The sequence below is a fragment of the Megalobrama amblycephala genome, linkage group LG19 (genome assembly GCF_018812025.1).
Source record: "Megalobrama amblycephala isolate DHTTF-2021 linkage group LG19, ASM1881202v1, whole genome shotgun sequence".
Classification (NCBI taxonomy): Eukaryota; Metazoa; Chordata; class Actinopteri; order Cypriniformes; family Xenocyprididae; genus Megalobrama; species Megalobrama amblycephala.
Window position 1 is genome coordinate 1583403 of NC_063062.1, and position 22477 is coordinate 1605879.

Here is a 22477-nt window from a genome sequence, read left to right on the forward strand (position 1 = left end):
GAACTGAGGGCTTAAATACACAGGGGAAGATAATTAACAGAAAAAGAAGCAGGTGTGTAAGTAACCATAGAAACAAACTAGTGGCAGGAAAATAAGAACAAAGGAAACAGGAACAGGAACTAGAATTAAACCAAAACAGAGCATGCTCGTTACAATTATTATTATTTACACTATTTTTCCCAGAGCCCATATTTGACCATCATGTTTGTAAAACTCAAATTCAGGTCTTGATATCTGACATTGATATCCCACTTTTTTACTATTTCTGTGTTGAATATCCTTTTACACTCAGAAACCTGTCACATGACTGAAGTAAATTGGCTTGTGAATTTAATTTAATTTCATGTTGAAAAACATTGTTGATGTAAGCCATGCATAATTAGGGCCTTTGAAATCCATTATTTTATTTTTTTTCGAAATTTTGTTTTTTCCGTTTTAATTTTGTTTTTTAAATGGTTAAATTAAAATTGTATAAGTTTCATGATTAATTAAAATCATGAAACTTATAAAATTTAACAACAATTTATTTTAGGGCCCTATGAAATATGTTTTATTTATTTATTTTCCTCAAATTCAGTTTTATTTTTTCCCCATTATTTTTTTCCATTTAAATTTTTCTGGATTTCTGGATTTTTCCATTTAATTTTAAATTTTAAATTTTTCATTTTTCATTTTTTGGATCCAATTTAATGGTTAAATTACATTTTAGTAATCAGCAAGCATGTCTAATTAATTGAAATCATGAAACATACAATTTAACAACAATTTATTAAAAGTTTAACAAAAATTACATTTGTAGGGTACAGAAGAGGATTAGGGCCAAGCAATAATAAAAAAATAAAACCATCTCAAGATTAAAGTTGTTAAATTTTGAGAAAAAAGTCGAAATAAAATGTTGAGAATAAACTCATTAAATTATGAGAAAAAAGACGTTAGATTATGAGAACAAATTTGTTAAATTATGAGAAAAAAAGTCGTTAAATTTCGAGAAAAAAGTCCAGATAAAATGTTGAGAATAAACTCATTAAATTATGAGAAAAAAGTCGTTAAATTATGAGAAAAAAGTCATTAAATTATGAGAACAAATTCGTAATTTGACGAATTTGTTCTCATAATTTAACGACTTTTTTCTCATAATTTAATGACTTTATTCTCAACATTTTATCTCGACTTTTTTCTTGAAATTTAACGAGTTTTTTCTCGAAATTTAACAACTTTAATCTCGAGATGGTTTTATTTTTTTATTATTGCTTGGCCCTAATCCTCTTCCGTAGTAGGGCCCTACGAAATACGTTTTATTTTATTTTTTCTCAAATTCAGTTTTATATTTACTAAATTCTGTGTTTTCTGTTTTAAGTTTTCTGGATTCCATTTTAATGGTTTTATTAAATCTTAATAATCAAAAAGCATGTGTCAACAAGCATGCAGTGAAGACCTCGAGTTTCTGTGCGTTTATGATATGATGATATTTTTTCCTCAAATGAAACGGTAAAATGCTGATGACGTCACCTGTGCTTCAGTGTGCGTGTGTTAAATGAAACCGCACGTCTGCGCCATTCATTCACACAGAGATGCAGAACATGCAGTATTAATATTTAAACTTTTTGCAGTTTAATAGTCTATATCACAATCTGATTTAAGTGTACTGACCTACTTTTTTTGTATTCATCCAAAATTTGACAAATTGCTTGACATTCTGCGTTATACAGTAAATTCCGTTCTTATGACTGGATTCCGCGTTTCCTGCATCGTGGAAATCATAGGGCTCTACATAATAATTAGGTTGACTGATGATTAAACACAGAACTGTGTGAGGAGTGAGATCCTAGTTGAATTTGTTTATAGGACAGGAGTGATTGGAGCTGAACCCTTGCAGTGGATGATCATGTACAGTACACACACACACACACACACACACACACACTTGACTCCCAGCTCAAATGACAGTGTCTGATCCTCTCCCCAGGTTTTGATTGCACTTGATTGTTGGCTGCGTTTCTCTATTGATTTGTTTGGGTCTTGCAGGTTTGTGATCGTGTCTCACACCTGATTTATTTGCGAATGAGGCGAGGCGGACTGGCTCCGTATACCTGCTAACACACACTATCAGGGGACATTAGAGAAAATCAGCTTATTACACAGCTACAGGGTGCAGCTGATTTCTCATTAACATACGACCGCCTACATTTGCATAACACCTACTCAATATTCATCAGCCCTGATGAACGACAGCGTCGACTAAGTATGCAGAAGATAGCCTATCGTAGAGATTGTTTACTTACAATTGCTTTTAGTGCACGAAAGAAACTGCGTTCCAGTTCTCTAGGAAGTGGTCACTACTCACTACACACTCAGAAGGACACATCTTGGCAGAATGTGTTCGTTTGGAACGACCTGCAACATACTGTACGTAAATAAGTGAATATATGCCGTTTGCAAACATTGTAAAATTGTAAAAACGTAAAACAAAACTTCTGAGAAGACGCCCTGAAAGAGTGACCGACTGCCCCTCCTCGTGCTCTAATTCAGTGAAGGTAAAGTAGGAATTATCGAGTGCCCTGGATGGACTGAAAGTGGGGTAATCAAAAAGGCCACCAATATCAGGAGCACGCAGCACAGCGGATTATTACAACACAATTTATTTAATGGAGGGATAGGGATGCGGCGCTGATGGGACGATAAGAGACGGAGGGGAGGGATGGAGCAGCAGAGTGATTGAAATAATGCCGTGACCTGGGCTCACTTACAGAGAGGTTACCGAACGGGACACATGCCAACACCGCTCACCTGAAAATGCTTTTGTGTTTGAGGACTGTTGCTTTTTTCTTCGTATTAATGTCAACATGAAACGAAAGTTGCAATAGGCTTGTTTTTTCATAGAGACACATATTCGAGTGAAATGGCTTTGCAAACAAGAACAAATGTAGGGCGGGGCTTGATTTTGTTTGTGGGGAATTGATTGGATGGTTGTGGTTTGCTATTGGTGGATCTCATGTGAGTGACAGGTTGCCCCGCCCACGACATCAGAGAAGAGATGCTGCAAGAGTTATTCTGATTCATTACGAGGAACATTACACGGTAGTAATAAACACTGCGATATTCCATGAAAAACAAGAATTGTCCATTTTGATTTCATGGTGACTTGTGTCATTTTATCAACATTAAAATACTTTCTCGCATTCCGGCATAATGTGGATTATTAATACAATTATTAGTAAGTCACTGACTGTATATTTGATTTCCCCGAGATATGTAAGTGATATGACCCTTCTGACACGCGAGCTTGGGGCGGGACTTATTTTTTTGTTTGGCCAATGATGAACAGGGGGCGGGGTGATGGGAGTGTTTGGTAAAAAGCTAATTAGTAACAATCATTGTTTTTTAAAGTTTGATGCTGTGAGTGGTGCTGAAATTGACGATTATTATCATTTCCCTGTGAGGCCCTGTTAATGCAGTATTATTTATATACTATTATAGTATTTATTCATATTTTAAATTCGATTTTATTTTTATATTTAAGTTTTGGTAATTTTATTATGTGCTTTTTATAAGTATTTCTATTTAGCTTTCTATTTCAGTTTTAGTCATAAACTTTAATGGGCCGTTTACACGACACCGTTTTCAGCTAAATACGGAAAACTTTTTATGCGTTTTGGCCGTTCGTTTACACGACGACAGCGTTTTGGTGGCCTGAAAATGCTAATTTTTTTGAGTGCAAAAAAAAAGGTGCATGTTTTTGCGTAAACAATAAAAACGCGTATCTGTGAAAACGATGACGTTATGCACATGCGCATTACATGTTCAGTCTGTAGTTTTCATCGCCATCTAATGGCCTTCCAGCAGAGTATAGCATTGTTTTCATGGATTTGTGTGAACGGGGATCGTTTTGACAATAGTGTCGTCTGTACATGGAACGTACTCTCAATTAACTTTATACTAAGTTAGTTGCAAAGGCAACATTTCAAATTTTCTTTCATCAGTAATTTATATTCCATTTTTTCAGCTTTATTTCAATTAACAAAAAAGATTTTTAATTGTTTTACTTAGCTGTACTTAAAGGGTTAGTTCACCAAAAAATGAAAATAATGTAATTTATTACTCACCCTCATGTTGTTCCACACCCGTAAGACCTTCGTTCATCTTCAGAACACAAATTGAGATATTTTTGATGAAATCCGATGGCTTAGTGAGGCCTGAGCAATGACATTTCCTCTCTCAAGATCCATTAATGTACTAAAAACATATTTAAATCAGTTCATGTGAGTACAGTGGTTCAATATTAATATTATAAAGCCACGAGAATATTTTTGGTGCGCCAAAAAAACAAAATAACGACTTATATAGTGATGGCCGATTTCAAATCACTGCTTCAGGAAGCTTTATGAATCTTTTGTGTCGAATCATGATTCGGATTGCGTGTCAAACTGCTGAAATCACATGACTTTGGTGCTCTGAACCGCTGATTCGACACGCTGATTCATTATGCTCCAAATCTTCCTGAAGCAGTGTTTTGAAATCGGCCATCACTATATAAGTCGTTATTTTGGTTTTTTGGCGCACCAAAAATATTCTCATGGCTTTATAATATTAATATTGAACCACTGTACTCACATGAACTGATTTAAATATGTTTTTAGTACATTAATGGATCTTGAGAGAGGAAATGTCATTGCTCAGGCCTCACTGAGCCATCGGATTTCATCAAAAATATCTTAATTTGTGTTCTGAAGATGAACGAAGGTCTTACGGGTGTGGAACGACATGAGGGTGAGTAATAAATGACATTATTTTCATTTTTGGCTGAACTAACCCTTTAACAATAACAACACTAGTGTAATGCTTCATGAGTTTTGACGCAGCGCTTGTGTTTTTCTTTTCAGTATGGGGTTGAACACATTATTTTTTTATCTTTTCTCTTCAAATCTCATCCTACACAACACCAATTTACAGCCTCTGCGAGAGGACACACTGTATAGAAGGTGTCAGCGTTTCTGAAAGAACAAAACGCCTCCAGGATCAGATCCTCATGTCTGTGACATGCTTGATTTCTTGCAGATAGATTCAACCGATTTTTCCAAACAGACTTGGCCACAAACATTTTGTGCGTTGCATTTCATTTGAAAGGATTGGCAATGTCTTTCTGAACACCTGGACATGCACCTAGAATAGTATTAACATTAATTTAACTTAGAATATGAATCATTACCTTGGGATAATGGGATAATTGTAATACTGTATCATCAGTGTAGACAGCATCAGTGATTATAATGGCTTCTATTCGCTTTGACGCGACGCTCACATCTAGTGTAGGCAAATGTCAGCCGTTAAGCGACTGAACGCCAGTGGGCGGAGCCTATGATGTGATGATGTATAACTATTTGTCGATGTGTTACTCTGAAGGCGGGCATATGCAAATGAATTCGCCTGTGTGACGTCACAGATCCCGCAACATCAAAAACGAGCCGTTTTTGTAGCTTGATTAAATAAATGCTTTGTTTATAATGATGACGTTTTAAGCTACGAAACTACAAAGACCGTTTATATGTCTAAAGATCAAGGCAAATTTGATTTTTCATGTCATGACCCCTTTAAAGGGGTTTTATTTAAGGGTCTATGTCATTTTCTTCAAAACCCCAGAGATAAAAATCATCTGCACTCAGTTCTGTTTAATTCTCACCACACACATTCATATGGAAATCACAAGTGTCGATCATTTATTTGTCATTTGCAGTGTTTTGGAGACTGTTTGCTTAAAGGCTCAATGGAAAGATGATTGACAGGCACTCTTAAAGTTGAGACATGAGCAGATAAGACGGCGAAGCGGCGTCTCGCTCACTCACTCGCAGCCAGAATCAACCACACACTGTACTAAGAATAAAGTGTAAGTGTGTGTGTGTGTGTGTAGGTCATGTGGAAGACATCTCTGATCGCTGCATCGAGCTTGTTGCTGGATTTTCGGTGTATTTCAGACTCGGTTAAGAGCCGCGGATGACAAGGCAGTAGCAAGATGGATCTGACACACATGTGCAAACACACACACACTTGCCATTTTTCTTTGCAGTGTGAAATTAAATGTTTTCCAGTTCCGTTATATGGCGTTTTTAGGTAAATTCTGTCATGTATATCAAGAGTTGCGGTCACCATTTAGCTTCATTTAACACTTCAGTCAAGCACTGTTGCAATCAGAATAGAGGTGGCATCACTCACACACACCCTAGAGATGATTGACACCCTAAACAACATGACAAATCCATGCATGTGCTGTATTTGCTTCTGTAAACATAAAAAATTTGCTTCTATTTGCTTCAAATTAATAAAATGACTCGGCTTATCATTTCTGTTTCTCGTAATTTATCTTTGGCAGCAGTAGCAACTTTACAATCCGCTCGCTCTAACGTTAACCTAGATAACTGTGTAATAAATTAAAGATTTATTGTGCACTTTAGTTAGATTCATTGACTAAAATGTGAGTTTTCACAAACTGACAGCTTCTGATTATAAAGGGAGAGCGCGACGCTCGCTTTCTGTGTAATTCATTCCCAAGAAAAGTTTTTGTTTTCCATGAGATTTTGTGAATACTTCATACTTCGCCTTGACTAAATGTATTTTTAAACCTAGTGATTTTATAATGTTTAATATTTATTCAAAAGCGAAACTAAGTGAAAAACTATTACAGGAAATGGCTGATATATGTGCAAATAAATGCTCCTCTGCCGCCATCTGGTGGTTATAATGGTAACGAATGTCTTTTTTTTTATTAAATAAGTGTTTTCTATCAAATGTTGGATTTCTTACATGTTTAAATGTTCGGTTTTACAAATGGGGACAATCTCAGAAGGATGAACAAATAATGTTTTTGCTCATCACATTAAAAATAACATTTGAAGTGCTGGAAAAATGATACGTGTGCGTCTAATTACAGACACCAAACGTTCCCATTAGTTTCGTCTTTATTGCCATTAATAAAACTGGTTTATTGGCAAAGTGTGATAACTGTGTTAAAATATAAATACAATATTAAAAAGTCAACCATTGATGGTTTTGTGTTGATGTACAACGAGTACAGAATGGCCAGAAACGCCCAAGCTGGCTTAATGAAAACCAGGAAGTAACCGAAGTGCCAGTTTTCTGTCTCTTTTACACATCTACCCAGGTCTCTCTGTTTCTATCTCTCTCTCTGGATCAGTTTGGCTGTAAGGGATGGAGCAGCTTTCATTCTGCTCTCTCCATTTGCTGATTGCATCACCTGCTGCTGGGGGATAATGGTATGCGTCTGAGCAGGAGGTGACGCTGTGTGTTTGTGCCTGTACATTAGGTTACCTTCTCGTTAGGTGACGGTAGACAGCTTCCACTTCCACTATCCCCCTCTCTTTATCACACACACAGAAATACTCTCTTTACCAGCTCTCATTTAGAGATAAACTTTCTCAGATACACTCACTAGTGCTGTGGTTTTCCTCTTCGTTCTGTCCGTCTCACTCAGCAGCTGATATCTGTGATAGAAACAGAAATACACTCCAGCACAGATAACCACCGATCCTGATGGAGAGAGAGACAGATTAAACCAGTACTCTCTGAAGGAGAAGCATACTTTGTTCTTTCGTTACATAACGACTGTAGAAAATTGTTATAAAGCACTGTTTTTACTGTATTATTTATATTAATTAAGTTTTATTATATTAACTAAGTTTTTCTGTTTGGCCAATGTGTCGACTTTTATTTTGACATTGTGTGGGACTTTTGTTTTGAAATCGCTGAAAACACCATCCAAACTCCCATTCTTTATTTTCATTAGTTCACTGTCTAAAGTCTAAAGTCTAAAGTCACTGTCTAAAGTTTTTTTTAAATATATTTTCATTTTCAAATGAATTTTTTTCTAATTTAGTAAATATTAGTGGTTGACCGATATATCGCTATGGCTGATATTTGACATTTTTATATATCGGCACTAGCTAAGTTTTTCTGTTTGGCCAATGTGTCGACTTTTATTTTGACATTGTGTGGAACTTTTATTTTGAAAGCAATGAGAACACCACCAGAACTCTCATTTTTTATGTTCATTGGTTCACCGTTTGAAGTCCTTTTTTTAATTTTCGAATTAATTATTTCTTATTTAGTAAATATTAGTGGTTGACCGATATATCGCCAAGGCTGATATTTGACATTTTTATATATCAGCACTGGCCGATAAGTTTTTCTGTTTGGCCAATGTGTCGACTTTTATTTTGACATTGTGTGGGACTTTTATTTTGAAATCACTGAAAACACCATCCAAACTCCCATTCTTTATTTTCATTAGTTCACTGTCTAAAATCTAAAGTCTAAAGTCACTGTCTAAAGTTTTTTAAAATATATTTTCATTTTCAAATTAATTTTTTCTAATTTAGTAAATATTAGTGGTTGACCGATATATCGCCATGGCTGATATTTGACATTTTATTTTAAAGTTTTTTCTGTTTGGCTAATGTGTCGACTTTTATTTTGACATTGTGTGGGACTTTTATTTTGAAAGCAGTGAGAACACCACCAGAACTCCCATTTTTTATGTTCATTGGTTCACCGTTTGAAGTCCTTTTTTTAATTTTCGAATTAATTATTTCTTATTTAGTAAATATTAGTGGTTGACCTATATATCGCCAAGGCAGGTATTTGATATTTTTATATATCGGCACTGGCCGATACGTTTTTCTGTTTGGCCAATGTGTCGACTTTTATTTTGACATTGTGTGGGACTTTTACTTTGAAAGTGACTCCAATCCAAACTCCAATCCTTTATCTTCATTAGTTCACTGTCTGAAGTCCAAGTTTTTTAATATTTTCATTTTCAAATTATTTCTAATTTAGTCAATTTTAGTGGTTGACAGATATATCGCCAAGACTGAAATTTGACATTTGTATGTAAATTTGCATTTGCCGATAAGTTTTTTGTTTGGCCAATGTGTCGACTTTTATTTTGACATTGTGCAGGACTTTTACTTTGAAAGCGTTGAGAACGCCATCAGAACTCCCAATCTTCATTAGTTCATTGTATGAAGTCCAAATTTTTTTTATATTTTAATTTTCAAATTTAAGTATTTTGAATTAAGTAAATTTTAGTGGTCAACCGATATATTGCCAAGGCTGATATATTGGCCAAAATTTGACATTTTTATATATCGGAATCGGCTGACAAGTTTCTCTCTTTGGCCGATGTGTCATTTTTTAAAAGTTTTTTTATTGTGAAAAATACAATAATAGGATTACAGAATCAAGAAGTTGCCATCTAAAGTATAAGTCTGTTAATTTTACAAAATTTAAAATAGCTTTTTATTTTATAAAATAGCTTTAAAAACATGCTAAAATTGTAAAAATGCAGAATGTTTTCTATGATGGTTAGGTTTAGGGGTAGTGTTAGTGTAAGGGGATAGAAATTACAGTTTGTACAGTATAAAAACCATTACGCCTATAGAGAGACCCCATAAACATGGAAAACGTGTGTGTGTGTGTGTGTGTGGCAGTGTTGAGTCCTTCTGAAGTATGTACTTGGTTCCTCAGTGGGGTTAAGTGTAACTCAGACAACATTATCCGTCCGCTGACAGACTCTCTGTGCTCTTCTGCGTTCAGTTTATCTGGTGAAGTGGGTTTGAACAGTAGCTGATGTCCTGCGGTCCCAGTGCTGACGGGCAGAAGGACACGGATAGAAGAAAGAATTCCAGCAAACAAGGCATCGTGGATCCCTTTACATGTGTGCAAACTATCTGTGCACGTGAACACTATTTCCTGGGGTTGCTTTTGCCTAAAATTGATGAATTGTGAAACTTTTCACACTTATCTTCATCATTTCTCTGCATGACTTCAAAAAGCAGTCCATTTAATAGTAATGACCAGGGAGAAGGTGCAAAAAAAATAACATTGTAAGTGGACCTCAAGAAAAATAATTAACCAGATTAAATGACCCTTATGAAGAGATCTCATTTGTGATTCCTATGGGGCGAGTCCTTGTGTCTGCACACACACACACACACACACACACACACACAGATGTGGCCAAACTGTTCAGGGTCTCCTATAAGAGTTGAATCTCAGTAGATTGGACAGGGTGCGAGAGAAAAGACTAATTCAGACTGGCACGTTATACTGCAGCTGTCTGATACCACATGATCTAACATCCGCTCTCTCTCTCTTTAATGTGTCATGAGTGTGTGTGTGTGTGTGTGTGTGTGTGTGTGTGTGTGTGGCCAGATGGCACATCCCCACTTCTGAGAGGGATTCTTCGAACAAACATCAAACTTGTGAGCCAACAACCACCTCAAAAACAAACAGCCGCCTCACAAACAAACACACAGCCAGAGCAAGAAAATGCATAATTCATGAGGACGCTGCTTATAATTCATGTTCATAAATGAGCTGCTTCAATCGGGCCGTCAGAGACTGAAACGACACTCCATGCAGAACTATAGTGTGTGGGTGGTTGCCAGGGTGTTGCTATGGGGTTGTTTGGATGTTGTGGGTCAAACTGATTAATTGTTTATTGTAATGAATATAACAAGAAAAACTGTATAAGTGTTAAACAGTAACGGGATGAAACACACTCTCGCACATTCATTCTCCTCTCGTGCAGCCATGACTCCTGCGTGTTTTTCCATGATGACAGCCAGCTGGAGTGTGTGTGTGTGTGTGTGTGTGTGTGTGTGTGTGTGTAAAGAGAGAGAGAGAGAGAGAGAGGTTTATCTTGTAGCTGAAGGCACTCAAAAGGTGAAAACATGTCATGGACGTCCTCTCAGGAAAACTCTCTTTCTCTGCAGTGGATGAGGGAAAGGTCATGGAGGTTCATATCAGGTGTGTGTGTGTGTGTGTGGACATTTCTTCTTTTCTCAATCTGTTAATGGATATTTTCCTCCATCCATCTGCTGTTTTGTCCTTGTTCGGATTTTAAACAAATATTCCCAAAACTAAACGGGTGAATCTCAGGGAAACACTTGGGTCTGGGTCACATTGAACATTATTTTTTTTTCACAATTGGCATTTTTCTCATTAAAATTTTAAAGTTTGGAATCAGAAAGATTTCAAAAAGTTTCTGAAATAAGTCTCTTCTGCTCACAAAGGCTACATTTATTTGATCAAAAATACTGTAAAATGTGAAATATTAATACCATTTAAAATAACTGTTTTCTGTGTAAATATATAGTACAATGTAATTTATTCCTATGATCAAAGCTGAATTTAGTTGATTAAAAATACAGTAAAAATTATAAAATATTATTATAATTTAATACAGCTGTTTTCTATGTGAATATATAGTAAAGTGTAATTTATTCTTGTAATCAAAGCTGAATTTATTTGATTAAAAATACAGTAAAAATTATAAAATATTATTATAATTTAATACAGCTGTTTTCTATGTGAATATATAGTAAAATGTAATTTATTCTTGTAATCAAAGCTGAATTTATTTGATTAAAAATACAGTAAAAATTATAAAATATTATTATAATTTAATACAGCTGTTTTCTATGTGAATATATAGTAAAGTGTAATTTATTCCTGTGATAAAAGCTGTATTTATTTGATTAAATATACAGTCAAAATTATAAAATATTATTATAATTTAATACAGCTCTTTTCTATGTGAATCTATAGTAAAATTGTATTTATTCCTGTGATCAAAGCAGAATTTATTTGATTAAAAATATAGTAAAAATTATAAATTATTATTATAATTTAATACAGCTGTTTTCTATGTGAATCTATAGTAAAATGTTATTTATTCCTGTGATCAAAGCTGAATTTATTTGATTAAAAATACAGTAAAAATTATAAAATATTATTACAATTTAATACAGCTGTTTCCTATGTGAATATATAGTAAAGTGTAATTTATTCCTGTGTTCAAAGCTGAATTTATTTGATTAAAAATACAGTAAAAATTATAAAAATATTATTATAATTTAATACAGCTGTTTTCTATGTGAATCTATAGTAAAATTTTATTTATTCCTGTGATCAAAGCTGAATTTATTTAATTAAAAATACAGTAAAAATCACGAAATATTATTATAATTTAAAATAACTGTTTTCTATGTGAATATATAGTAACATTTTATTTATTCCTGTGATCAAAGCTGAATTTATTTGATTAAAAATACAGTAAAAATTATAAAATATTACTATAATTTAATACAGCTGTTTTCTATGTGAATCTATAGTAAATGTAATTTATTCCTGTGATCAAAGCTGAATTTTCAGCATCATTACTCCAGTCTTCAGTGTCACATGATCCTTCAGAAATCATTCTAATATGATGATTTGCTGCTCAAGAAACATTTATGATTATTATCAATGTTGTGCTGCTTCATATTTTTGTGGAAACTGTGATACATTTTATTTTTCAGGATTCTTTGATGATTAGAAAGTTCAAAATAACAACATTTATTTGAAATAGAATCTTTTGTAACATTATAAATGTCTTTACTGCTACTTTTGTTCAATTTAATGCATCCTTTGGTATCAATATATTTTTTTTTAAAATAAATACTACCATGATGAATAAATGCTTGACAATTTAAATACCATGTTCTTGGCATTATTTTAATGAGAATGGGGGTAAATGTGTTGAATTGTCATGAAAATAATGTCACCATGCAAAAAAATCTTAATGAATTAATAGACTTCATGTTCTTTAAAGGTGAAGTGTGTAAGTTGTTGATGTAAAATATTTCCCCCTCTAAAAAAGCATAAACACTGCCCTCGTGTTGCTTTCCAAACACTGATCTTTCCAGGAAACCTTCTGTAATTATGTTTGGTTGCGCTAGTTTTACAGTACAAACTTTACCTTTGCAATTTCCTTTGATTGTGCATGTTCTTGACAGGTTTTGGGAGATTTACTCGAGCACTGTCTGTGTTCCTCCTGTCGTACTGTTGTCTTCTCTCTCTCTCTCTCTTGTTTTCTTCTTCTCTCTGGATGTGTGGGGAATTCATAGTCTAACGTCAGAGAAACGCTGTGTGCCGCGAGAGAGAGCGGAACCACTGTAAATACTGGATGGAGTCTATTTCTGTCTCGGAACATGAGATTGACTGTTAAATGCACATGTGCGCAAACACACACACACACACACTGTATTTATAGAGCATGTTGGGGTTTCTATCAATAAAAAATATGCTCCTTCACAACACACCGTTCATATACATGTACAAAACATCTAGAACATGAACACAGATGTTTCTAGAAATGACATCAGTAACAGCAGAAGTTCATCAAGACCCGCCTTTAAACTTTGATTTAGAGAATTCATGCTTTAACAAGCTTCACATTGAAAATTACCATTAAAATTGTCAATCATTTTGCACATTCACATCTTTGAAAAGCAGAAGTGTTATTTTAGTATTATTTGCTTGAAATACTCTACTATTATAGTATTGTCATGTGGTTTTATCATTTTTATTAGTTTTTGTAACATTTCTATTTATCTCTAATTTAATAATAATAGTACTTTCTGTTCATTATTTTTTATCTAATATGTTTTATTTCATTTTAATACTCTCTGAATGCTGGGTTAAAAAACAACCCAAGTTGGGTTAAAAATGGACAAACCCAGTGTTTAGGTTGTTTTAACCCAGCGGTTGGGTTAAATGTTTGACCCAACCTGCTGGGCAGCTTTATTTAACTCAACTATTGTTGAAAAATGAAGATTGTAAATTAAAAATCAGATGCATAATTACTAGAGGTAACAATAATAATCAAAAGGTGAACATTTATTAATAATCAATTTAATAAACAGTTACCAACGGGTTGAAGGTCCAAATGTCAGTTTCAGTGCAGCTTCAAAGAGCTCTACATGATCCCAGACGAGGAATAAGAGTCTCATCTAGAGAAACCATCAGCCATTTTCTAAAAACAATTAAACATTATATACTTTTTAACCACAAATGCTCATCTTGCACTGCTCTGTGATGCGCCACACATGACGTAATCATGTTGGAAAGGTCACGTGTGACGTAGACAGAAGTACCGATCAAGTGAACGTACAAAAAAAGGTAAAACAATGATGTCGGGCGATTTTGAAGTTGGAGGAGAAAATGCAGAGTTTTTGTCACATGTGACCTTTCCAACATGATTACGTCATGCGTGGCGCAGTGCAAGATGAGCATTTGTGGTTAAAAAGTATATAAATTTCTATTTTTTTTAGAAAATGTCTGATGGTTTCTCTAGATAAGACTCTTATTCCTCGTCTGGGATCATGTAGAGCTCTTTGAAGCTGCACTGAAACTGACATTTGGACCTTCAACCCGTTGAACCCCAGTGAAGTCCACTATATGGAGAACAATTTTCCTCAAAAACCTTCAGAATTAAAAGAAATTTTAATTCTGAAGTGAAATAATCCTTTATAGACCAGACAACTGTGAACGAACGTTCTATTAACGTTACTAGAAGAAGGTTTGTTCATAACGTTGAGAGAACCTTGCCAGAACGTTCCCTGTTATCTGGGATTACATCATCCGGTCCAGATGACCTAGTTACAGCTGTCAACACGACCTGAGACACAAGTGGACTGGCAGAAAATGGCAAATGTCGATTACACATTAGCTAGTGTGTGTGTGTGTGTGTGCTGGGGAATACTGAGGTTGAAGAACAAATGTTGCGAGTGTTGAATGTGCTGTTCCTGTGATGTACGTGAAGTTCTCCTGGGTTTTAAACCTCAGCGAACAGTGTCAGAAACATCACACTAAATATAACACACACCCTGACAGCGATGCGAACCGCCGGATTCCCTCGCTACTTTGAAGAATTCCAATTACTGTCAGTGTTTTCTGTGTGTGTGTGTGTGTGTGTGTGTGTGTACACAGCTCAGTCATCACAGACAGTTGTGTGTGTGTGTGTAATTAGAGTTTATTCAGGATGTCGTGATTCATCCACAAATTGCTTAAAGAAACAATAAATAAACTATATTGAACGGTGAGTGTTTGAATTTCAGAGGAAAATCTCCACAAATGAATCGAACCGCTTTGGCTTTAAATTGGCTTTCAAACCGACCATGGATTTTATGGGCTGCCTAAACTTGGGAGGGTAAATCAAGCAGAACCAGACAAGCCGTTCACAACACTGACCTTCTCTCTCTATGCAATCTATAGAGGCGTGAGGATATATCGCCCAACAACAGAGCCAATCTAGATTCAATTACCAACTGGGCCAAGAGGGCAATTTATAACTAAACACACACACACACACACGGGTGTGGACGCTCCTGAGGATGGGAGAGGTCGCGCTGCATGTATTAAACTCCGGTGTTTACCGTGGAGAACGCTGAGGAATCCAGCGTCATGACTTTCCGAACATAATTCATGGCTGAAATCTCATGTGCACCCCGCTTACGATTCATAAGCTGAAGGAATTTGAATTTATTGCCGAAATGAATTTCCTTAGTCACAAAGGTGTGTGCGTGCATTTGCATTATGAATAATTATGCATCATCATGAGCATGTGATTTATGTGAGCTCATGAAAAACTCCTCAGTGTTTTGTCTTGTTTTCCAGTACAAATAAACATCAAGATGCAAAAAAGAAAAAAATATCTGAAAACCAAACCTTTTTCTTGTTTTTTGTTTTAAAGGATTAGTTCACTTTAGAATGAAAATTTCCTGATCATTTATTCACCTCCATGTTATCCAAGATGTTCATGTCTTTCTTTCTTCAGTTGGAAAGAAATGAAGGTTTTTGAGGAAAATTGTTCTCCATATAGTGGACTTCACTGGGGTTCAATGGGTTGAAGGTCCAAAGTGCAGCTACATGATCCCAGACGAGGAATAAGAGTCTAATCTAGAGAAACCATCAGCCATTTTCTAAAAAAATAAACATTTATATACCTTTTAACCACAAATGCTCATCTTGCACTGCTCTGCGATGTGCCACGCATTACGTAATCATGTTGGAAAGGTCATGTCTTAGTTTTTGCATGTTTTCTTTGTAAACACTGGATCGGTACTTCCGCCTACGTCACGCATGACCTTTCCAACATGATTACGTCATGCGTGGCGCATCACAGAGCAGTGCAAGACGAGCATTTGTGGTTAAAAAGTATATAATGTTTATTTTTTATAGAAAATGAGTGATAGTTTCCCTAGATAAGACTCTTATTCCTCGTCTGGGATCATGTAGAGCTCTTTGAAGCTGCACTGAAACTGACATTTTGACCTTCAACTGTTTGGAGTCCATTGAAGTCCACTATATGGAGAAAAATCCTAGAATGTTTTCATCAAAAACCTTCATTTCTTTTCCACTGAAGAAAGAAAGACATGAACATCTTGGATGACATGGAGGAGAGTAATGATCAGGACATTTTAGGACATAAAACTAAGTCATTTTGCTTCTCAAGTAAATGTATCTTGATTTAACAATGTTTAGATATTTGTACTGGAAAACAAGACAGAAATACTGAGGAAGGAACAGGTCACGTAGACCAGCTTATGCAATGCTAAAACCAGCATGAAAGCATCCAAAACATTGTTTATACTGCTAAAAAGAAACTGAATCTTCTTAACTGGTGAAAATCTGTTCTTAACCTGGTCACCAGATTAGCTGATCAAGGCAGTTTTAGACGCATTCGCTTTGCTGCATGTATGTAATTAAATGGCCACATGCTCATGTGTTTTATGTGTTTGATGTTTCTGCTAATAGTTTGAGTACAAAAGACTAAAGTTATGCTGGGCCACGATTAGGCTTTAGTTCAATTAGTCCATTAAAGTAGCTTTTATAAACGTGCCTTAGAAAAAAACATTACTGGAGTGCATCTTGAGACAAAACGACGGCACTGGCTCATTATAATATGTGTTAATGCAAGTTGCTTTCAGTTAAGACAACTCAAATATGCATTTTAATCTGGAAATGGCTTAAGCCTTGTCTGTGAAACCGGGGGAAAAAGAGCATAGAGACATGAAAATGCACTTTTCAAACTTAAAGGGGTGGTTGATTATGATTTGACTTTTTTAACTTTAGTTAGTGTGTAATGTTGCTGTTTGAGCATAAACAACATCTGCAAAGTTACGACGCTCAAAGCTCGGAAATCGCTTTTTAAGGACTACAACAAACGGCTGGTAGGGACTACAACGAGCTTCTTCCTGGGTTAGTGACATCACAAACCCTAAAATTTACATAAACCCCGCCCCCGAGAACATGCAACAAAGGGGGCGGGGCCATGTTGGGCTGCTTTAGAGAAGAGGAAGAGTTGTTGTTTTACACCGGACTGCTTCACAAACAAACGCTGGATTTGCACAAAAGATGAACATGACGGCACATGCTAGTAGGGCTGTAGTCAAGTCCACCTTTGTCAAGTCCAAGTCCAAAAGGTTCGAGTCCAAGTCAAGTCCGAGTCCAAATGAGACAGTCAAGACAGAGACAGAAAAAAAGATTCCTCTTCAAGACCACGTACATAACTATTGATAATTTATGTGATGTGAGAGACAGCATATCTTAGATTCTAAAATAAGAATTTTGCATTATTATTTTTTGCATTATTACATGTTTTTAAATTCTCTACAACTGTGGTTCCCAAACATTTTACAGTCGGGTACACCCTGTGGCATTTAACATTCTTCTGCATACCCCCTCTCTTCCACTTAGACAATATTTTCCCCTTTAAACTGATTGTGCATTACAGTGTTTTTTTTTTTTTTTTTTACCTCTATAAATACCTTTATAAAATAAATAAATGTTTTAAATTAAAAATGTCCAAAAGAGAAATAAGCAATGATGTTATAACGTGTGATACTTTTAAATTGAACTAAAACCGCCAGTAGGTGGTGAATGAGTGAGTCATCGAGTCATTCAATTCATTCATTCATTCATTCATTCAGTAAGGACGCAAGTGGATGTATTTTTGAAAGGGTAATTGAATCATTGACTCTCATGGTTTTTACACAGCCACAGATTCGTTCACAAAACATTGATATGCTGTGTTCTGCTGTGGCTTTCGTTTGAACTAGACATGCGCTGATTTCAATTTTCTTGGCCGATTCCGATTTCCAATTTTTGGATAGTGTGATCTGCCGATACCTATTTTTGCCGATTATGATTTTCTTTCAAAGAACTATAATTGACAGCATATACAAACAAAAATCTACCTTTCTTCAACGCAAAGTTTTATTTTCATAAAAAAAAGTAAAACTCAGTAATAAAATAAGAACAAATAAAAAAATTCCAAACAGCAAATAAATGCAATAGAATAGAGAGCTATGAAACTAAGTTTTTTCAGGTTAAGTAGGTTTCTATTTAGATAAGAAATACTACAGAAATTAAAGTAATCAAATGTAAAATAACACATCCACGTTGGTTACCTTAATTTCTGTATTTTTTATTGTAAATATTAAATACAGACTTATTCTTACCATTAAAGTTAAAAACGTATTCAGTCAAGAGCAGAAAGTGATTTTCTTTGTCTTTTGTTCTTTAAATAACAGGACAGACAGCAGCAGGAATATTGGACTGCTGTCCCTTTAAGAGTTTATGAATGGACCCAATACTGTTACACAACATGCGTTCTCTGAGCTATTTAACGATCCAAAACTGACTGTGTTTATCTGAATAATTGCCAAGACGAGCTTTTTTTCATAATTTTGTATGTATTTGATATTTTAAGCGCAGTAAGCAACTCATTTTGGTAATTGTGACTCTGTTTGACTTCTGTCTCTGTTTGAGACTGAGCGTGGCTTATTCGCTCCACTGATCAGTGGTGCGCGCACTTTTGGTGTGAGCGCGAAACCTGCGGGAACCGGAGCGAATGAGACGAGTGAGAGAGAGAGAGAGAGAGAGAGAGAGAGAGAGAGAGAGCGCGCGCGGAGGCGCCCGCGCGAGTGTGTGTCACTTCACCGTGAGAGAAGAGAGCGAGAATGCGCAGCTGACGTTACTGCCTGTGCCGCTGGTAACAAAAAAGATCGGCTCGGAATTGGTAAGAAGTGAGACTGAAAAGCTGGACTCGGTCGAGACCAACTAGGACTTGTGGCGAGACCAATGACCAAGTCCGAGTGCAAATATCACCGAGTCCGAGACGAGTCCGAGACAACAGAAAAACGTCTCGAGTCCGGACTCGAGTACTACAGCACTACATGCTAGTGGATGAGTTGAATCAACTCCACAGCAACTACATCAATTGATCCACTAACCCAGTGGTTCTCAACCTTTTTTCCCAGTGGGCCGCACAATGGTCCAAGTGCAAGTCTCACGGGCCGCATATAATTTACATATGACGTCACCAATGCTAACCAATCAGATTTAATGTTATGGTATTAGCAGATAATACTATTATTATACCTAGATGTTGCACACAATAAATAACAAATAAAAACTAACTTACTGATATTAGCTTTACAATAATAATCAGATAGTAATGCTTAATGAACACACAAACTGTATATACAATCACTTTAAGTTGCTATTTAATTATGTATGACTGTATGACTCTCTTCAACAGCATCGCAATAGCCACCAAACAATCACACAAACGCCTTAGGCAAATGTTACTCAGCTCTTGTTACAAACAACACTGAGCGCATTGTAATTGCAATCTCTGACGATATCAAGCTTTCTGTCATGACGCAATCCCTCGCGCAGCATCGGATCCGCGAGCGCGCGGCCGAGTTGGGCTCATTCCAGCCGCGGTGCGCTGATGCGGTTATTTTTACTGATTTAAAATACATCAAACAAACACATCAAATTCACAGTTCAGTCTTTTGAAATTGTAGGTTTTGCTTGTCAAGTTAGTACTTTACTACAGAGCAAACAGGAAGGCTGCCCATCTCGCTCATTAACAACTGATTCTTCCATTCTTCTTACCTTTACTGCTGATGCTGCGACTCTTCTTGTTCGCATGTGTTCCTTCATTTTATTTTCCACATTTAGTTTTTCTCCTTTAATAGCAAATTTGACCATTTTGAGGCTTAAATTTACTAAATTAATGGCTACTTTTTGAATTCTTCCTAAGCGCGCACTTGTGTTTGTTTCTTTAACTGAGTGACTGCGTCATTAGCCTACATTGCCTGATGTCTGAAAATAATAAATGCTCACCAAAATTATTTTATATGACAAATAAAGAATTATAGCTCATTTATATTTATTTAATTCACTTTAATTTAAATTTTAAAACAAAAATAAATTGTATGCGGGCCGCAGGTTGAGAACCACTGCTCCACACCCATTCAAACGCTGCGTTGCGCGACTCGCGCCCAATTACGTCAAAAGTATACACTCACTGGGTGTCATGGCAACTGAATCATGGCAGAAAACTTTAAATGTCTCGCCTTCGCTTTAATTTCGGACCATCTCCAAAAAGACATAAAACACTAAACAAATGATTTTGACATGCGTTTATCAAAGTAGGAAATCCAGACTTTTAATCCCTTACACGCAATTACTGCTATTGAAATACGAAATGGAGGCGGGTCCGGATTGAATTCCCTCCGGGTCCGGATCCGGACCGGAGTCCGGACTTTGAGAAGTGCTGCACTAACCATTCAGAAACGTCTAAAAGTTGTAACTTCTTCCTGAGTCTCTCCATCAGTGTCGACTCCGGTTTGAACAATGTAAGGCTGAACACCGTCATCATTTTGGCTGCGTGAGATTCTCCAGCTTTGTTGTTGTTGAGCTGTTAAAGCTCCGCCCTCTTCTGGAAAGGGGGTGGGAGCAGCAGCTCATTTGCATTTAAAGGGACACACACAAAAACGGCATGTTTTTGCTCAAATTTGACAAGCTATAATAAATGATCTGTGGGGGATTTTGAGCTGAAACTTCATTCTGGAGACACCAGAGACTGATATTACATCTTGTGAAAGGGGCATATTAGGTCGCCTTTAAAAATATATCCACTTCATTTGAGCATTATATGCATTTTTAGAATTTATTTGCATCTTGGCATTTCCATCCAGCGTTTTTTAATGCGATATCCCAAAAAAGCACATAAAAATAGGTGCATGGAAACACAGCTATTGTTAAACTTCTCACTGTCGTTCTCCTCCAGGTTTTACTGGGATCTCACCATGCTGCTCCTGATGGTGGGAAATCTAATCATCATTCCCGTGGGCATCACCTTCTTCAAAGACGAGCACACGCCGCCGTGGATCGTCTTCAACGTGGTTTCCGACACCTTCTTCCTCATGGACCTGGTGCTGAACTTCCGCACGGGAATCGTGAAGGAGGACAACGCGGAGATCATTCTGGACCCTCAGCAGATCAAGATCAAATATCTGCGCTCCTGGTTCGTGGTGGACTTCATCTCCTCCATCCCCGTGGACTACATCTTCCTCATTGTGGAGACGCGCATCGATTCGGATTTCTACAAGACGGCGCGCGCTCTGCGGATCGTACGCTTCACGAAGATCCTCAGTCTGCTGCGGCTGCTGCGGCTCTCGCGGCTCATACGCTACATTCACCAGTGGGAGGAGGTGAGTGGACGATTGAGGGTTTGTGACGGCGTTCATCGCTCTGATGTGTGACGATAAAGTGATCCGGGGGGATTTGCTCAGCTCTGCTCTGAGGGAAATATTAGCGCTGTTTCAGAGGGTCAGTGGAGTTTCTGTCATTATTTACTCACTCTTGGCATATCAAGACACATCATGCAAATTTGATGCCAATCAGTACGTTTATATGCACATTAAATGCATCATGAAAAATTATATTCCGACTGCAGCCATTTTCTAAATGCAGTTTATACTGTTGTATGACGATTTAAACGTTTCCCTGCTGTTATTTTCCGGGAGATTCGAGATGCTGCCGTATCAGTTATTAGTTTAAATATTACTTTTTCACTATAATTTAATTAGAACATTTCTCACCTTCAAAAATGCCAGACAACATTGTTATGAAAATTTGTAATAATAATAATTATTATTATTAATAATAATTTTTATTTTATTATTTTATATTTATTAAAAATATATTATAATAATTACAATAACAAGTATTAGTATTATTATTTGGGTTCATGTACATTTATTATAATAATTCTATAAATTAATATACTCAATAACTTAATTAGGACTCGAACACTTCTTAACTTCAAAAATGCCAGACAACACTGACAAAAAAAATATATTATTAATAATAATAATAATTTTATTATTATTATCGTTATTAGTAGTATATTTATTGTATATTTAATTATAATTATAATCATAATAATAGTTATTATTAATATTAATGTACATTTATTATAATAATTCATTAAAATAATGAATTATTTTAAACTTAATTAGGACTCGAACACTTCTCAACTTCAAAAATGCCAGACAACACTGACACAAAAATTAAAAATAATAATAATAATAATAATAATAATTATTATTATTATTATTATTATTAATATGAATGTACATTTATAATAATAATTCATTAAAATGATGAATTATTTTTAACTTTATTAGGACTCGAACACTTCTCAACTTCAAAAATGCCAGACAACACTGACACAAAAATTAAAACAAAAATAATAATAATAATAATAATAATAATTATTATT

General features: G+C 35.7%; 1 protein-coding gene across 1 annotated transcript in view; it reads left to right on the forward strand.

Annotated features, from left to right (window-relative positions):
* Window positions 1-22477, forward strand: part of hcn4 (hyperpolarization activated cyclic nucleotide-gated potassium channel 4) — a 100613-nt gene that overhangs the window by 14501 nt on the left and 63635 nt on the right. Inside the window, exon 2 of the mRNA XM_048169353.1 lies at window positions 20981-21404. Within this exon, the coding sequence (XP_048025310.1) occupies window positions 20981-21404 (424 nt within the window). The remainder of the gene's footprint in view (window positions 1-20980; window positions 21405-22477) is intronic.